We start from the raw sequence: 14,574 nt of genomic DNA, 5'->3' as shown, positions 1-14,574 counted from the left end.
CTCTTGATGATATTTTACCAATCTCAACTTTGGAGGAACATCTGGAGATGTTTCAAGCCAACTAGGAAGATAGATTGTGGTGAAGTGTAAATTTTTAACTTGCAGTTATGTATAATTATAGATAGACGTAAGTATTTAAAAAGTAAGTATTTAAAGTAGCATAACTAAGGGGGATGGAAGCCAGCTCAGCTCCTGTTGAGCTGGGTTGCCATGGAAACAGGGGCGGAGCCAACTGCCACTTGGCAGGGCAGCCATTTTAAAACAGTTTGTCTGTAGTCAGCGAACTACAGGAGAGGTTGGTTCGTGTGTGTGTTGAGAACCAGGAAGGTGATCTGTAGTTTAAAAACTACAGGGAGGGGCTGATTCTATAGTAGTGAGAATCAGGTAGGTTTTGGCTTTTAGCCTGAATAGTTTAAATAAGTCGACTTATTTATATTAATAGTTAGTGTATGAGAGAAAGGGCGAGAGAAACCCAGTGAGAATCTCTATTGTAACAGAAATATCACAAAGAAAGAATAAGCTTGTAACTGAAGTAACCTATTAAGGAAAGAAACACAGTTTGAAGAAGAATAAGTTTGAAACTTGTTTAGTGAAAGGAAGAGTCCTTTCCAGAGTTGTTTCAGAAATGTTATAAATGTAACCTATGAAGATATGTGCCTCTAAGACAGTGGTTCTCAACCTGGGGTCCCCAGATGTTTTTGGTCTATAACTCCCAGAAATCCTAACAGCTGGTAAACTGGCTGGGATTTCTGGGAGTTGTGGGCCCAAAACATCTGGGAACCCCAAGTTGAGAACCACTGCTCTAAGAGTTAAGAAACATTGAAACCATCAAGCTCCTTATACATTTCCATAAACTTGTTACTGTTTTTCCTAAAGCCCCGTCTCTGTTACAATTCCTTTCCAAGTTAAGTCACGCTACACATAAAGAAAGACCAATTTAATATCACTAGCTATTAGCTACGCTATTAAATTAATAAACCCTTACAAAGTGGTGGCTCCTTTAGAAACTCTTTACAAATTAGTGGCATCGTTATAAATTGGTGAAATCTTCACGAAATCTTATAGAATCATAGAATCATAGAATCAAAGAGTTGGAAGAAACCTCATGGGCCATCCAGTCCATCCCCATTCTGCCAAGAAGCAGGAATGTTGCATTCAAATCACCCCTGACAGATGGCCATCCAGCCTCTGTTTCAAAGCTTCCAAAGAAGGAGCCTCCACCACACTCTGGGCAGAGAGTTCCACTGCTGAACGGCTCTCACAGTCAGGAATCGTGTTCAGATGGAATCTCCTCGCTTGTAGTTTGAAGCCATTGTTCCGCGTCCTAGTCTCCAAGGAAGCAGAAAACAAGCTTGCTCCCTTCTCCTCCCTGTGGCTTCCTCTCACATATTTATACATGGCTATCATATCTCCTCTCAGCCTTCTCTTCTTCAGGCTAAACATGCTCAGCTCCTTAAGCCGCTCCTCATAGGGCTTGTTCTCCAGACCCTTGATCATTTTAGTCGCCCTCCTCTGGACACATTCCAGCTTGTCAATATCTCTCTTGAATTGTGGTGCCCAGAATTGGACACAATATTCCAGGTGTGGTCTAACCAAAGCAGAATAGATTGAGTAATTTAATATAACTGATGTTTTTTCTTTGGACCGATAGGAAAACACCGAAAATCAGGTCGAGATGTGGCGGTGAAAGTCATAGACAAGCTGCGCTTCCCAACAAAGCAAGAGAGCCAACTGCGCAACGAAGTCGCCATCTTGCAGGTGAACCTATGGCGACTCTATGGTAGCAATGTTTCCTTAGAGGAGGTTTCCCATTGCTTTCTTATGAGGTTGAGAGAGTATGACAAGCTCAAGGCCAACACTATATTATATTATATTATATCTCAATGGCATGGGGTCCAGAGCCCAGTTGTAGTCCTCCCGGAGTCTATAAATCATCTTTGCAAATTTTCACTGGGAAATTTGTAATACTGTTTAGATTTAATGCTGTTTTAATGTTTGCATATTGGTATCTTGTAAATCGTATGCTGATGCTTTGTGTTTCGCTGCTTTGAGTCTCCTTTGGGAGACATAAAGCAGAATATAAATAAATATAACAATAATCTATACACATATAGATATACAAATCTCTATAAATAAAAATGTAATGTTCGTTTGTGGGATTAACAGAACTCAAAAACCACTGGACGAATTGACACCAAATTTGGACACAAGGCACCTAACAACCCAATGTATGTCCTTCACTCAAAAAATTGATTTTGTCATTTGGGAGTTGTAGTTGCTGGGATTTATAGTTCACCTACAATCACAGAGCATTCTGAACCCCACCAACGATGGAATTGAACCAAACTTGGCACACAGTTCTCCCATGACCGATAGAAAATACTGGAAGGGTTTGGTGGGCAGTGTCCTTTGGTTTTGGAGTTGTAGTTCACCTACATCCAGAGATCACTGTGGACTCAAACAATGATGGATCTGGACCAAACTCCACACGAATACTCAATATGCCCAAATGTGAACACTGGTGGAGTTTGGGGAAAATCGAATCTTGACATTCGCGAGGTGTAGTTGTTGGGATTTATAGTTCACCTACAATCACAGAGCATTCTGAACCCCACCAATGATAGAATTGGGCCAAACCTATCACACAGAACCCCCATGTGGGCCACAGCAAAGCGTGGCAGGGGATGACTAGTATATCTATATATTTGTATATCTATATATAAATATATAAATATTTATATATTTAAATCTTTATATTTAAATATCTAAATCTATATAAATAAAAATGTAATGTTCGTTTGTAGGATTAACAGAGCTCAAAAACCACTGGACGAATTGACACCAAATTTGGTCACTATACCCCTAACAGACCAACGAGTGACCATCACTCATAACACACCCACCCACCCCCCCCCAAAAAAAAACAGTGGAAAGGACTTAAAACCCAAATATGCTAAATGATTAAAAGCTAAATGACAATACAGAAAAAGGAAGGAAGGGGAGAGAGAGAGAGAGAAAGAGAGGAAGGAAGGAGAGAAAGAGGGAGGGAAAGAAAAAAGTGAAGGGAGAAGGAAGCATGGAGGCAAAGAGCGAAAGAAGGAAGGAAAGAGGTAGAGAAGGAAGAAAGGAGAGAAATAAAGAAGGAAATGAACAAGGGAGAAGGAAGGAAAGAGGTAGAGAAGGAAAGGAGAGAAGGAAAGAAAAAAGAGAGGGGAAGGAAAGAGGGAAAGAAGGAAAAAAGAAGTGAAGAGATAGAGCAGGAAGAAAGAGAAAGGGAGGGAAGAAAGAAGGAAAGAGAGAAGGAAGGATGGAAGCAAAAAGCAAAGGAAGGAAGGAAAGAGGTAGAGATGGAAGGAAGGAGAGAAGGAAAGAAAAAAGGGAAGGAAGGAAAGAGGGAAAGAAGGAAAGAAAAGGAAGGAAAGAGGTAGAGCAGGAAGAAAGAGAGGGAGGGAAGGAAAGAAAGAAGGAAAGAGAGAAGGAAGGATAGAAGCAAAAAGGGAAGGAAGGAAGCAAGGAAGGAAGGAAGGAAGGAGGTAGAGATGGAAGGAAGAGAGGGAGGGAAGGAAAGAAAGAAGGAAAGAGAGAAGGAAGGATAGAAGCAAAAAGGGAAGGAAAGAGGTAGAGAAGGAAGAAAGAGAGGGAGGGAAGGAAAGAAAGAAGGAAAGAGAGAAGGAAGGATAGAAGCAAAAAGGGAAGGAAAGAGGTAGAGAAGGAAAGAAGGAGAGAAGGAAAGAAGAAAAGGGAAGGAAGGAAAGAGGGAGCAAAGGAAGGAGGGAAAGGAGAGAAAGAGGGAGGGGAGGTTGGCCACAGCAATGCGTGGCAGGTGCAGCTAGTATAAGATATACAAATGCGTATGTGTGTATGTGGCAGAGGCATTTGTGCCCATTTCCTATGTTCGATTTAGTTGGGACTGCTGCAAATTCCATCATCTATCATTATTGTGGATGGGGATGAATGGGACTTGCAATCCAAAAGCATCTGGAAGGCTCAGTCCCCTTCTAAACCACCCTGTAATCCAGTATCTGATCCCAAGTCGTCTGCTTTGAACTGGATTATTATGACAGCATTGGCCCATTGAATCCCATTCTAGGATCAGAGACTGGATTATATAGAAGGCAGTGTAAATCCAGCCTCCCTCTTCCCCATACGATTATGAATTGCCGTTCTTTCTTGACTACAGAGTCTGAGGCACGCTGGGATCGTGAACCTAGAGTGCATGTTCGAGACGCCCGAAAAGGTCTTTGTTGTGATGGAGAAGCTTCACGGCGACATGCTGGAAATGATCCTGTCTTCAGAGAAGGGGCGGCTCCCCGAAAGAATCACCAAGTTCCTGATCACGCAGGTAAACACGAAAAAGGAAATACTAGGTTCTTGTGGGTTTTTTCGGGCTATATGGCCATGTTCTAGAGGCATTTTCTCCTGACGTTTCGCCTGCATCTATGGCAAGCATCCTCAGAGGTAGTGACTTAGGATGCTTGCCATAGATGCAGGCGAAACGTCAGGAGAAAATGCCTCTAGAACATGGCCATATAGCCCGAAAAAACCCACAAGAACCTAGTGATTCCAGCCATGAAAGCCTTCGACAATACGAAAAAGGAAATACTTGGGTTGTTGTCAGTTTTTTGGGGCTGAATGACCACATTCCAGTAGCATTCTCTCCTGACGTTTCACCTGCATCTGCGGCTAATGGCATCTTCAGAAGTTCTGTTGGCACTGAAGCAAACAGCTCGCTCTCTGTGTGTGTGTGTATATATATATATACACACACACACACACCTATGGAATAATGTTCAGGGTGGGAGAAAGAAGTTGAACCCTTTTCAAGTGTTAATGTTGCAGTTAGCAAACTTGCATAGCAATGAGTTGCCACGAAGCTGCAAAGTCAATCAGTGAGGGTATTTGCATAGGGGTAGCCTGACCTTTGTTGCTTGGAGGCATCCTCTGTTTGAGAAGTGTTAACTGGCACTTGATTGTTTCCTGCCTGGAATACCCCTGTTTTCTGAGTGTTGTTCTTGATTCTGGATTTTTTTTAATACTGGTAACTCCAAACAGTAAATAATCAAGTGCCAGTTAAAACAGAGGATGCCTCCAGGCAACAGAGGCCAGGCTACCTCTATGCAGATACTCTTACTAATTGACCTTGCAGCTTCATGGCTACTCAATGCGATTCAAGCTTGCTAACCGCAACATTCACCCATGATTCACACAGACAAGGGTTCTTTCTCCCATCCTGGACATTACTCCACAAATATATTATTTATATCTATATCCATATTTATCTATCTATACATACACATACACTAGCTGTCCCCTGCCACGCGTTGCTGTGGCCCAGTCTGTGTATATGTCTTATGTGTGTGTGTATATATGTATGTGTGTATATATTTGTGGTTTTGTGTATATCTATCTATCTATCTATCTATACATACACATACACTAGCTGTCCCCTGCCACGCGTTGCTGTGGCCCAGTCTGTGTATATGTCTTATGTGTGTGTGTATATATTTGTGTATATGTGTATGTAAGTGGTTTTGTGCATGTGTTGTAATATATATTTTATTTTTTGGCTTTTTAAGTCTCTTCTATTGTGTTTTTCAGTGTTTTTATGAGTTGGCCTAATAGGTGAATTGTGTCCAACTTTGGAGTCAATTCGTCCAGTGGTTTTTGAGTTATGTTAATCCCACAAACTAACGTTACATATATACACATACACACACTCCACTTGTCTCATTTCCACATAACACTGAAGATGCCATTAGCCACAGATGCAGGTGAAACATCAGGAGAGAATGCTGCTGGAACATGGCCGTGCAGCCCAAAAAACTCACAGCACCTAGTGATTCTGACCATGAAAGCCTTTGACAACACAAAAATGCTTTTTTCCCCCTCTATCTGTGCATTGTGAAAGAGGGTGCAATTCAGATAGTAACCTCTAGGTGGTGGTAGAGACTAATGTTACCATAGTCATGATTCCCAAGCTTTGGTCCTCCAGATGTTTGGTACTTCATTTCCCAGAATTCCTAGCAATTGGCCAAGCTGGGTGGTGCATCTGGGAGTTGAAGTCCAAAACATTGCAGGAGGATATCCTTTCTGCATACAAGGTATTCTGTATATGGGATAAATTACACTATGTTCCTGGGTTATCAGTGTCATTTCCTAATTGGTTCTATCATCAAAACATGGGGAAAGTTTATTAAAATGCAAAAACTTTGTTTCTGCAGGAAGGACATCCTGCAGCATATTTAGCTATAGGTTTTTAATTAATATTTCATAGAGTCTCAACCAAATCTACATATTTTTTGCTACGAAAACAAAGTTTCTGGAGTAGAACAACTATTTTCAAAGTAAGAACCACACAATTAAATAGGAAATAAGACTTTCAAACTACGAACAGAAGATTTATTTTGCTACCTAGTGTTATTTTATTTAGTTCTGCCCTTTTGTACAATAGACTCTCAGTTAACTGACACAGATTGGTAGACGCCAGATAAATATAGTTTGTGGTTGCTTGATGAAATAATAATAATATTTATTTATTTATTTACAACATTTAGGTGACACAGAGCGGCTTAAAAGATATATATACATACAATATATTATATTATTAGCATAGCAGAATATCAGTATTATATATTACTATATTGTACTACACCATTATATTGTAATATTATGTGTAATATAAATATATATAATTATAATATCATATTATTAGTAGTAGTAGTATAATATTGTATTACATTATAATACTATAAATATTATATGTATATACAATATATTATATTATTAGCATTGCACAATATCAGTATTATATATTACTATATTGTACTACACCATTATATTGTAATATTATTAGTAATATTATGTGTAATATAAAATATATAATTATAATATTGTATTATTAGTGTAATATTGTATTACATTATAATATTATAAATATTATATGTATATACAATATACATATATTATTAATATAGCACAATATCAGTATTATATATTACTATATTGTACTACACCATTATACTGTAATATTATTAGTAATATTACATGTAATGCAAAATATATAATTATAATATCATATTATTATTATTATTGGTATAATATTGTATATATACAATATATTATATTATTAGCATAGCAGAATATCAGTATTATATATTACTATATTGTACTACACCATTATATTGTAATATTATTAGTAATATTATGTGTAATATAAAATATATAATTATAATATCGTATTATTATTATTGGTATAATATTGTATACAATATATTATATTATTAGCATAGCAGATTATCAATATTATATATTACTATATTGTAATATATCATTATACTGTAATATTATTATTACATGTAGTGTAAAATATATAATTATAATATTGTATTATTATTAGTGTAATATTGTATTACATTATAATATAAATATTATATGTATATACAATATAATATATTATTAACATAGCACAATATCAGTATTATATCTTACTATATTGTACTGTATCATTATACACTAATATTATTAGTAATATTACGTGTAATATTACTAATAATAGGTGACTGTGTAGCCCTATTCTTGATCTGCATCTTCTCCTGCAGTGAGGGCATTGGTTTCCAGGTGGAAGGCGGTCTCGGTCGGGCATGGCTTGATGCGCCTTCCTCTTGGCACGCTTCTGTCTTTTGTCCTCCACTCGTGCCTCTTCAAATTCTGCAGCACTGCTGGTCACAGCTGACTTCCAGCTGGAGCGCTCAAGGGCCAGGGCTCCCCAGTTCTCAGTGTCTATGCCACAGCTTTTAAGATTGTCTTTGAGCCCATCTTTAAATCTCTTTTCCTGTCCTCCAACATTTCGTTTTCTGTTCTTGAGTTCGGAATAGAGCAACTGCTTTGGGAGACGGTGGCCAGGCATCCAGATAACATGGCTGGTCCAGCAAAGTTGATGGCGGAGGACCATCGCTTCAATGCTGGTGGTCTTTGCTTCTTCCAGCACACTGACATTTGTCTGCCTGTCTTCCCAAGGGATTTGCAGGATTTTCCGGAGGCAGCGCTGATGGAATCATTCCAGGAGTTGCATGTGACGTCTGTAGACAGTCCATGTCTCGCATGTGTATAGCAGGGTTGGGAGGACAGTTGCTTTATCAACAAGCCCCTTGGTCTCCCTACGGATGTCCTGGTCCTCAAACACTCTCTGCTTCATTCGGAAAAATGCTGCACTTGCAGAGCTCAGGCGGTGTTGTATTTTAGTGTCAATGTTGACGTCTGTAGACAGTCCACGTCTCGCAGGCGTAGAGCAGGGTTGGGAGGACAATTGCTTTATCAACAAGCCCCTTGGTCTCCCTACGGATGTCCCTGTCTTCAAACACTCTCTGCTTCATTCCGAAAAATGCTGTGCTTGCAGAGCTTAGGCGGTGTTGTATTTTAGTGTCAATGTTGACGTCTGTAGACAGTCCACGTTTCGCAGGCATAGAGCAGGGTTGGGAGGACAATAGCTTTATCAACAAGCCCCTTGGTCTCCCTACGGATGTCCTGGTCCTCAAACACTCTCTGCTTCATTCGGAAAAATGCTGCACTCACAGAGCTCAGGCGGTGTTGTATTTTAGTGTCAATGTTGACGTCTGTAGACAGTCCACATCTCACAGGCGTAGAGCAGGGTTGGGAGGACAATTGCTTTATCAGCAAGCCCCTTGGTCTCCCTACGGATGTCCCGGTCCTGAAACACTCTATGCTTCATTCAGAAAAATGCTGCACTCGCAGAGCTCAGGCGGTGTTGAATTTCAGTGTCAATGTTGACTTTGGTGGAGAGGGGGCTGCCAAGGGAGCAGAAAAGGTCAACATTTTCTAATGTTACACAATTAAATTGTATTTCTGGCATTGGAAAGGGATTGGCTGGTGAATGCTGGAAGAGCACTTGAGTTTTCTCGATACAGTAAATAATACCAATCAGGACAAACTTAACCTAATGTAACATTTCCACTACAAATTGATTTTTATTTCTGTTTAAAGTATTATTTTTTTCGATTCCCTCCCCCAGTGCCGGTTAATTAAGAGTCTACCTTGTTTCCATTTTTATTACATTTACATATTATTCTTCTTATTATTCTTTCTTGTTTAACTCTGACATCCTTTTGTCGGTGCTTTTGTATCAGTAGGCATTCTTAAAACAGCTTTCTCTCTCTTGTCCCCTTCCATATTTTGCTCTCCTTCTTCAGATCCTGGTAGCCTTGCGTCACCTGCATTTCAAGAACATTGTGCATTGCGACCTGAAGCCGGAAAACGTCCTTCTGGCTTCAGCTGAGCCTTTTCCCCAGGTAAGGAGGCATCAATACTTGTCTATAGGACCATTGGGAACATAAGGATCACCGCAGCTTGGGAGTGATCCTGGACTCATCGCTGAGCCTGGAAGCCCAGGTCTCAGCGGTGGCCGGGAGAGCTTTTGCACAATTAAAACTTGTGCGCCAGCTGCGCCCGTACCTTGGGAAGTCGGACTTGGCCACGGTGGTCCACGCTCTCGTCACATCCCGATTAGATTACTGCAACGCACTCTACGTGGGGTTGCCTTTGAAGACTGCTCAGAAACTCCAACTAGTCCAGCGAGAGGCAGCCAGATTGCTCACCGGGGCGTCATACAGGGAGCATACCACCCCCCTGTTGTGTCAGCTCCACTGGCTGCCAATCCAGTTCCGAGCACAATTCAAGGTGCTGGTTTTGACCTATAAAACCCTATACGGTTCCGGCCCAGTGTATCTGTCCGAACGGATTTCCCTCTACGTCCCACCCCGGAGCCTAAGATCTTCTGGGGAGGCCCTGCTCTCGACCCCGCCTCTATCACAGGTGAGATTGGTGGGGACGGGGAGCAGGGCCTTCTCAGCGGTGGCCCCCCGCCTATGGAATTCTCTCCCCGGGGAAATCAGATCTGCAACTACGCTCCTTTCCTTCAGGAAAAAACTAAAAACATGGATCTGGGACCAGGCATTTGGACAAGCGGGTAAATAAAGAAGAACTCCACTGATGGCTAGGAAATGACTAACGGATTGGTTATATGGAACTCTGGAATCGAAACGCTGATTATAAGAATGACTTTTATATGATGTTTATATGATGTTTATATGATGTTTATACAATGTCTTAGGTACCAGTGCGGATGTTTTATTATGATAATCGTTTTAATTGTATTTGTATATCGTTCTTTTATATTTTTGTATACTCTGTATTATTATGTATAGGCATCGAATTCTGCCTTTTTTGTAAGCCGCCCTGAGTCCCCCCCTGGGGGTTGAGAAGGGCGGGGTATAAGCACCAGTAATAAATAATAAATAAAAAATAAATAAGGAATCCTGTAGTGCAGTGGTTCTCAACCTTTCTAAATCCGTGACCCCTAAATACAGTTCCTCATGTTATGGTTGCCCCCAAGCATAAAATTATTTTCATTACTACTTTAGAACTGTCATTTCACAACTGTTATAAAACATAACGTAAATATCTGAAATGCAGGATGTATTTTAATTGTTACAAATTGAACCTAATTACAGCATAGTGATTGATCACAAAAACAATACGTTTGGGGGAGTATGGACAATGGATGATGGGATTTGCAGTACCTCCAACCAATTCCGCTCTGACTTCCACAGACCACTGAGATGTCAGAGTTTGGGGGTGCGCAGCAGAAGGATTGCTAGATCAGTAGACACTGTGTTGTAAAGTAAGGACTCTGCAGGCTTTCAGTTACAAGAGAATCTAAGTTTTACTAAGCACATTCAAAAGACACGTCTTACTACAGCGAGCTACAATCAGGAACTAGTCAAAACGAAAGTCTCTTCACATCTGCTTATTTCTCTTCTCTCTCCCTGAGACAGAATACTCCCTTCTGTTCCCAGCAAGAGCAAACATTATCTCACTTCTCTCAAGCTTACATAATCACAGCCTCATTGGAATAAACATTCCTCACAGCATTTCTAATACACAGTAGAATCCATCTTGGAAATACATAGAAGCACATTTAAAAACACACATACATATCTAAATTAATCCTGACATGAGACCCCCCCACAAATTACAGAACTGGACCAAACTTGGCACAGAGAACCCACATGACCAACAGAAAATACTGGAGGTCCCCAAACGGAGAGGAGGAGGAGGAAGAGCCCAGAGGAGAAGGGCAAATGCAAGCCTCGCTGCTTCTGCTGCCCCACGCTCCTCTCGCCCTTATCGAGGCTTCCACCAGCGGCAGAGGCCTCAAAGGGGGCGAGAAGAGGGTGGTACAGGGCGGCAGAAGCAGCGAGGCTCACCTTCCTTCTCTTCCAGGGTCTTCCCCCTCTATGTTTGGAGGTCCCCAAAAGGAGAGGAGGAGGAAGAAGAGCCCAGAGAAGGGTGAAGGCGCCAGCTGCGCCCGTACTTGTGCGCCAGCTGCGCCCGTACCTTGGGAAGTCGGACTTGGCCACGGTAGTCCACACTCTGGTTACATCCCGTTTAGACTACTGCAACGCTCTCTACGTGGGGTTGCCTCTGAGGACTGCCCGGAAGCTTCAATCAGTCCAACGCACGGCAGCCAGATTGCTAACAGGAGCAGGGTACAGAGACCATACGACCCCTCTGTTACGCCAACTCCACTGGCTGCCTATCAGCTTCCGGGCACAATTCAAAGTGCTGGTGTTAACCTATAAAGCCCTAAACGGCGCCGGCCCAGTTTACCTGTCTGAACGGATTCTCCCCTATGAACCATCAAGGCTACTAAGATCTTCTGGGGGGGGGCCTGCTCTCGGTCCCACCACCTTCACAATCGAGATTGGTGGGGACGAGGGACAGGGCCTTCTCTGTGGTGGCTCCCCGGCTTTGGAACGCCCTCCCACTAGAGGTTAGATCTGCCCCCTCCCTCCTGACGTTCAGGAAATCGCTAAAAACATGGCTCTGGAGGGTGGCATTCGAAGACTGATCCTAGAACCTTCCCTGTGATGACCTATGATGAACTGTGACTATGAATTTGTTTTTGACTATGACTGGATTGACGATTTGGCATATTGTAATGATGTAATGATGATGTTTTTATTGTACTAAGTTGTACTATTTTAATATGTTTTGACCTGTAATAGTTGTTTTATATGATTGTATTTGATATGCACTGTAAACCGACCTGAGTCCCTCGCCGAGGTTGAGAAGGCCGGTATAGAAATCCTCTAAATAAATAAATAAATAAATAAAGGCAATCCTCGCTGCTCCTACTGCTCCACGCTCCTCTCGCCGTTTTTCGAGGCTTCCACAAGCGGCGGAGGCCTTGAAGGGGGTGAGAAGAGGGTGGTCCCAGGGCCTGGCCACTATTTCGGGAGTCGGAGGGGGCGGGGCCAGAAGGAGGGAACCTCACGACCCCTCTGAAATGGCCAGGCGACCCTTCGGGGGGTCGCGACCCCCAGGTTGAGAACCGTTGCTGTAGTGCAATGCCTTCAATCTTTGACTAGCATATATACCTGGCCTTGCCTAGGTTTGCATTTTTGTTGTGGCTTACTCTTTCTTTCCTTCCTACCTCCATTTGACTCATATATTTTACCCTCTTTTTTCCTTTTCTTTCCATTCTATACTTTGTGAATCTTTCCTTCCTTCCTCTCCTTTCTTTCCTTCTTTTTCTTTCTTTCCTCCCTCCTTTCGTTCTTTCTTTCTTCCCTTTCTTTCTCTTGCCATCTTTCCCTTTCTTTCCTTCCCCAACACCATTTCCTTTCTTTTCCTTCCTTTCTTTCTATTCCTTCTCCCCTCTTTTCTTTCTCTTCCCTTCTTCCTCTTCCTTTCCTTTCCTCCCCTCATAACTTTCTGTCTTTTCTTTCTCTTCCTTCCCTCTTTCTTCTTTCTTCCCCATCCCCCCCTTTCTCCCTTATCCCTTCTCCCTTCTTTTCTTTCCCTTCTTTTTCTTGTTCTTCCTTTCCTTCCTGTCTCCCTTGTCTTCATACACATCTATTCCTTTGTTGTTGTTTTTTGTTTCCTTCTATTCTAGGTGGGAAAGTGGTGTTTTTATTTTAAATTTTTAAGTTGGATAATGAAGGGTCTGTGTGCCAAGTTTGATCCTGATCCAACCAGCCATGAAGGAGCCTTTGTGGTGCAAACATATATGCATAATTTTAAAAGTATAGATACTAGCTTAAGTATCTAGCATTACCCAAGTTTGCATTTTATAATGGCATTTATTAATAAAATATAATTGCTTGTAGAGATTACTCTATGAGCAGACTGAAACTCAAAGCAGTACTTTCTCTGTCCCTCAGGGAATGAGCACAGTTGGCTGGTTTAGGTCTTTACGGCAACCCTCTAGTGGTCTCTTGGAGTAAGAGCTGGCTCTTTCTTGTGACCCTTCAGTGATCTCTTGGAGCAAAAGCTGGCTCTTTCCTGTGGTCTGTTAGGTATTTCTTGGAGTAAAAGCTGGCTCTTTCCTGTGACACTTCAGTGACTTCTTGGAGTAAAAGTTGGCTCTTTCCCACAACCCGTCAGTGACCTCTTGGATCAAAAATTGGCTTTTCCTCCGCAACACTTTAGTGCCTTCTTGGAGCAAAAGCTGGCTCTTTCCCGTGACACTTCAGTGACTTCTTGGAGTAAAAGTTGGCTCTTTCCTTGAAACACTTTAGTGCCCTCTTGGAGCAAAAGCTGGCTGTTACCTGTGACACTTCAGTGACTTCTTGGAGTAAAAGTTGGCTCTTTCCCATAACCCTTCAGTGATCTCTTGGAGCAAAAACTGGCTTTTTCCTGCAACACTTTAGTGCCCTCTTGGAGCAAAAGCTGGCTCTTTCCTGTGACACTTGGAGTGACTTCTTGGAGTAAAAGTTGGCTCTTTCCCATAACCCTTCAGTGACCTCTTGGAGAAAAAACTGGCTTTTTCCTGCAACACTTTAGTGCCTTCTTGGAGCAGAAGCTGGCTCTTTCCTGTGACACTTCAGTGACCTCTTGGAGCAAAAGCTGGCTCTTTCCTGTGACGCTACCATAAGATTCTGGGACAGGCATGGGCAAACTCAGCCCCTCCAGGTGTTTTGGACTTTAATTACCAGCTGTTAGGAATTGTGGAAGTTGAAGTCCAAGACATCTGGAGGACCTAAGTTTCCACAGGCCCACTCTAAAGCCCCTCTCCCACCACCCACCTTTCTGCAGGTGAAGCTGTGCGACTTTGGCTTTGCCCGCATCATCGGGGAGAAGTCCTTCCGGCGCTCGGTGGTGGGGACCCCGGCCTACCTGGCCCCCGAGGTGCTGCTCAACCAGGGCTACAACCGCTCCTTGGACATGTGGTCCGTGGGGGTCATCATGTACGTCAGCCTCAGTGGCACCTTCCCCTTCAACGAGGACGAGGACATCAACGACCAGATCCACAATGCCGCCTTCATGTACCCCCCAAACCCCTGGCGCCAGATCTCCGTCGGGGGTAAGCAAAAGGGTTAAATAGACTTGTGGTGTATTTTTTTGTTTACAATCAGGACAACAAAAGGTGAAGTAGGAAATGGGGCTGCCTTCAGTCCCATCCAAGTACGAGCCAGGGCTGACCCTGCTTAGCTTCCAAAATCTGTCACATGATTATAATTACGAGAATATTATTTCCCTCGACTAGCGTTGTAG

The 14,574-nt window shown here is 42.3% G+C and overlaps 1 protein-coding gene across 1 annotated transcript in view; it reads left to right on the top strand.

Annotated features, from left to right (window-relative positions):
- Positions 1–14,574, top strand: part of LOC132781795 (serine/threonine-protein kinase D2) — a 55,024-nt gene that overhangs the window by 35,434 nt on the left and 5,016 nt on the right. Inside the window, exons 13-16 of the mRNA XM_060786262.2 lie at positions 1,652–1,758; positions 4,181–4,342; positions 9,207–9,305; positions 14,116–14,383. Coding sequence (XP_060642245.2) covers positions 1,652–1,758; positions 4,181–4,342; positions 9,207–9,305; positions 14,116–14,383 — 636 coding nt within the window. The remainder of the gene's footprint in view (positions 1–1,651; positions 1,759–4,180; positions 4,343–9,206; positions 9,306–14,115; positions 14,384–14,574) is intronic.

This window comes from Anolis sagrei, chromosome Y (genome assembly GCF_037176765.1).
Source record: "Anolis sagrei isolate rAnoSag1 chromosome Y, rAnoSag1.mat, whole genome shotgun sequence".
NCBI lineage: Eukaryota > Metazoa > Chordata > Lepidosauria > Squamata > Dactyloidae > Anolis > Anolis sagrei.
Note: the sequence above shows the minus strand (reverse complement) of the source record. Positions and strands in the feature narration are given on the sequence as shown.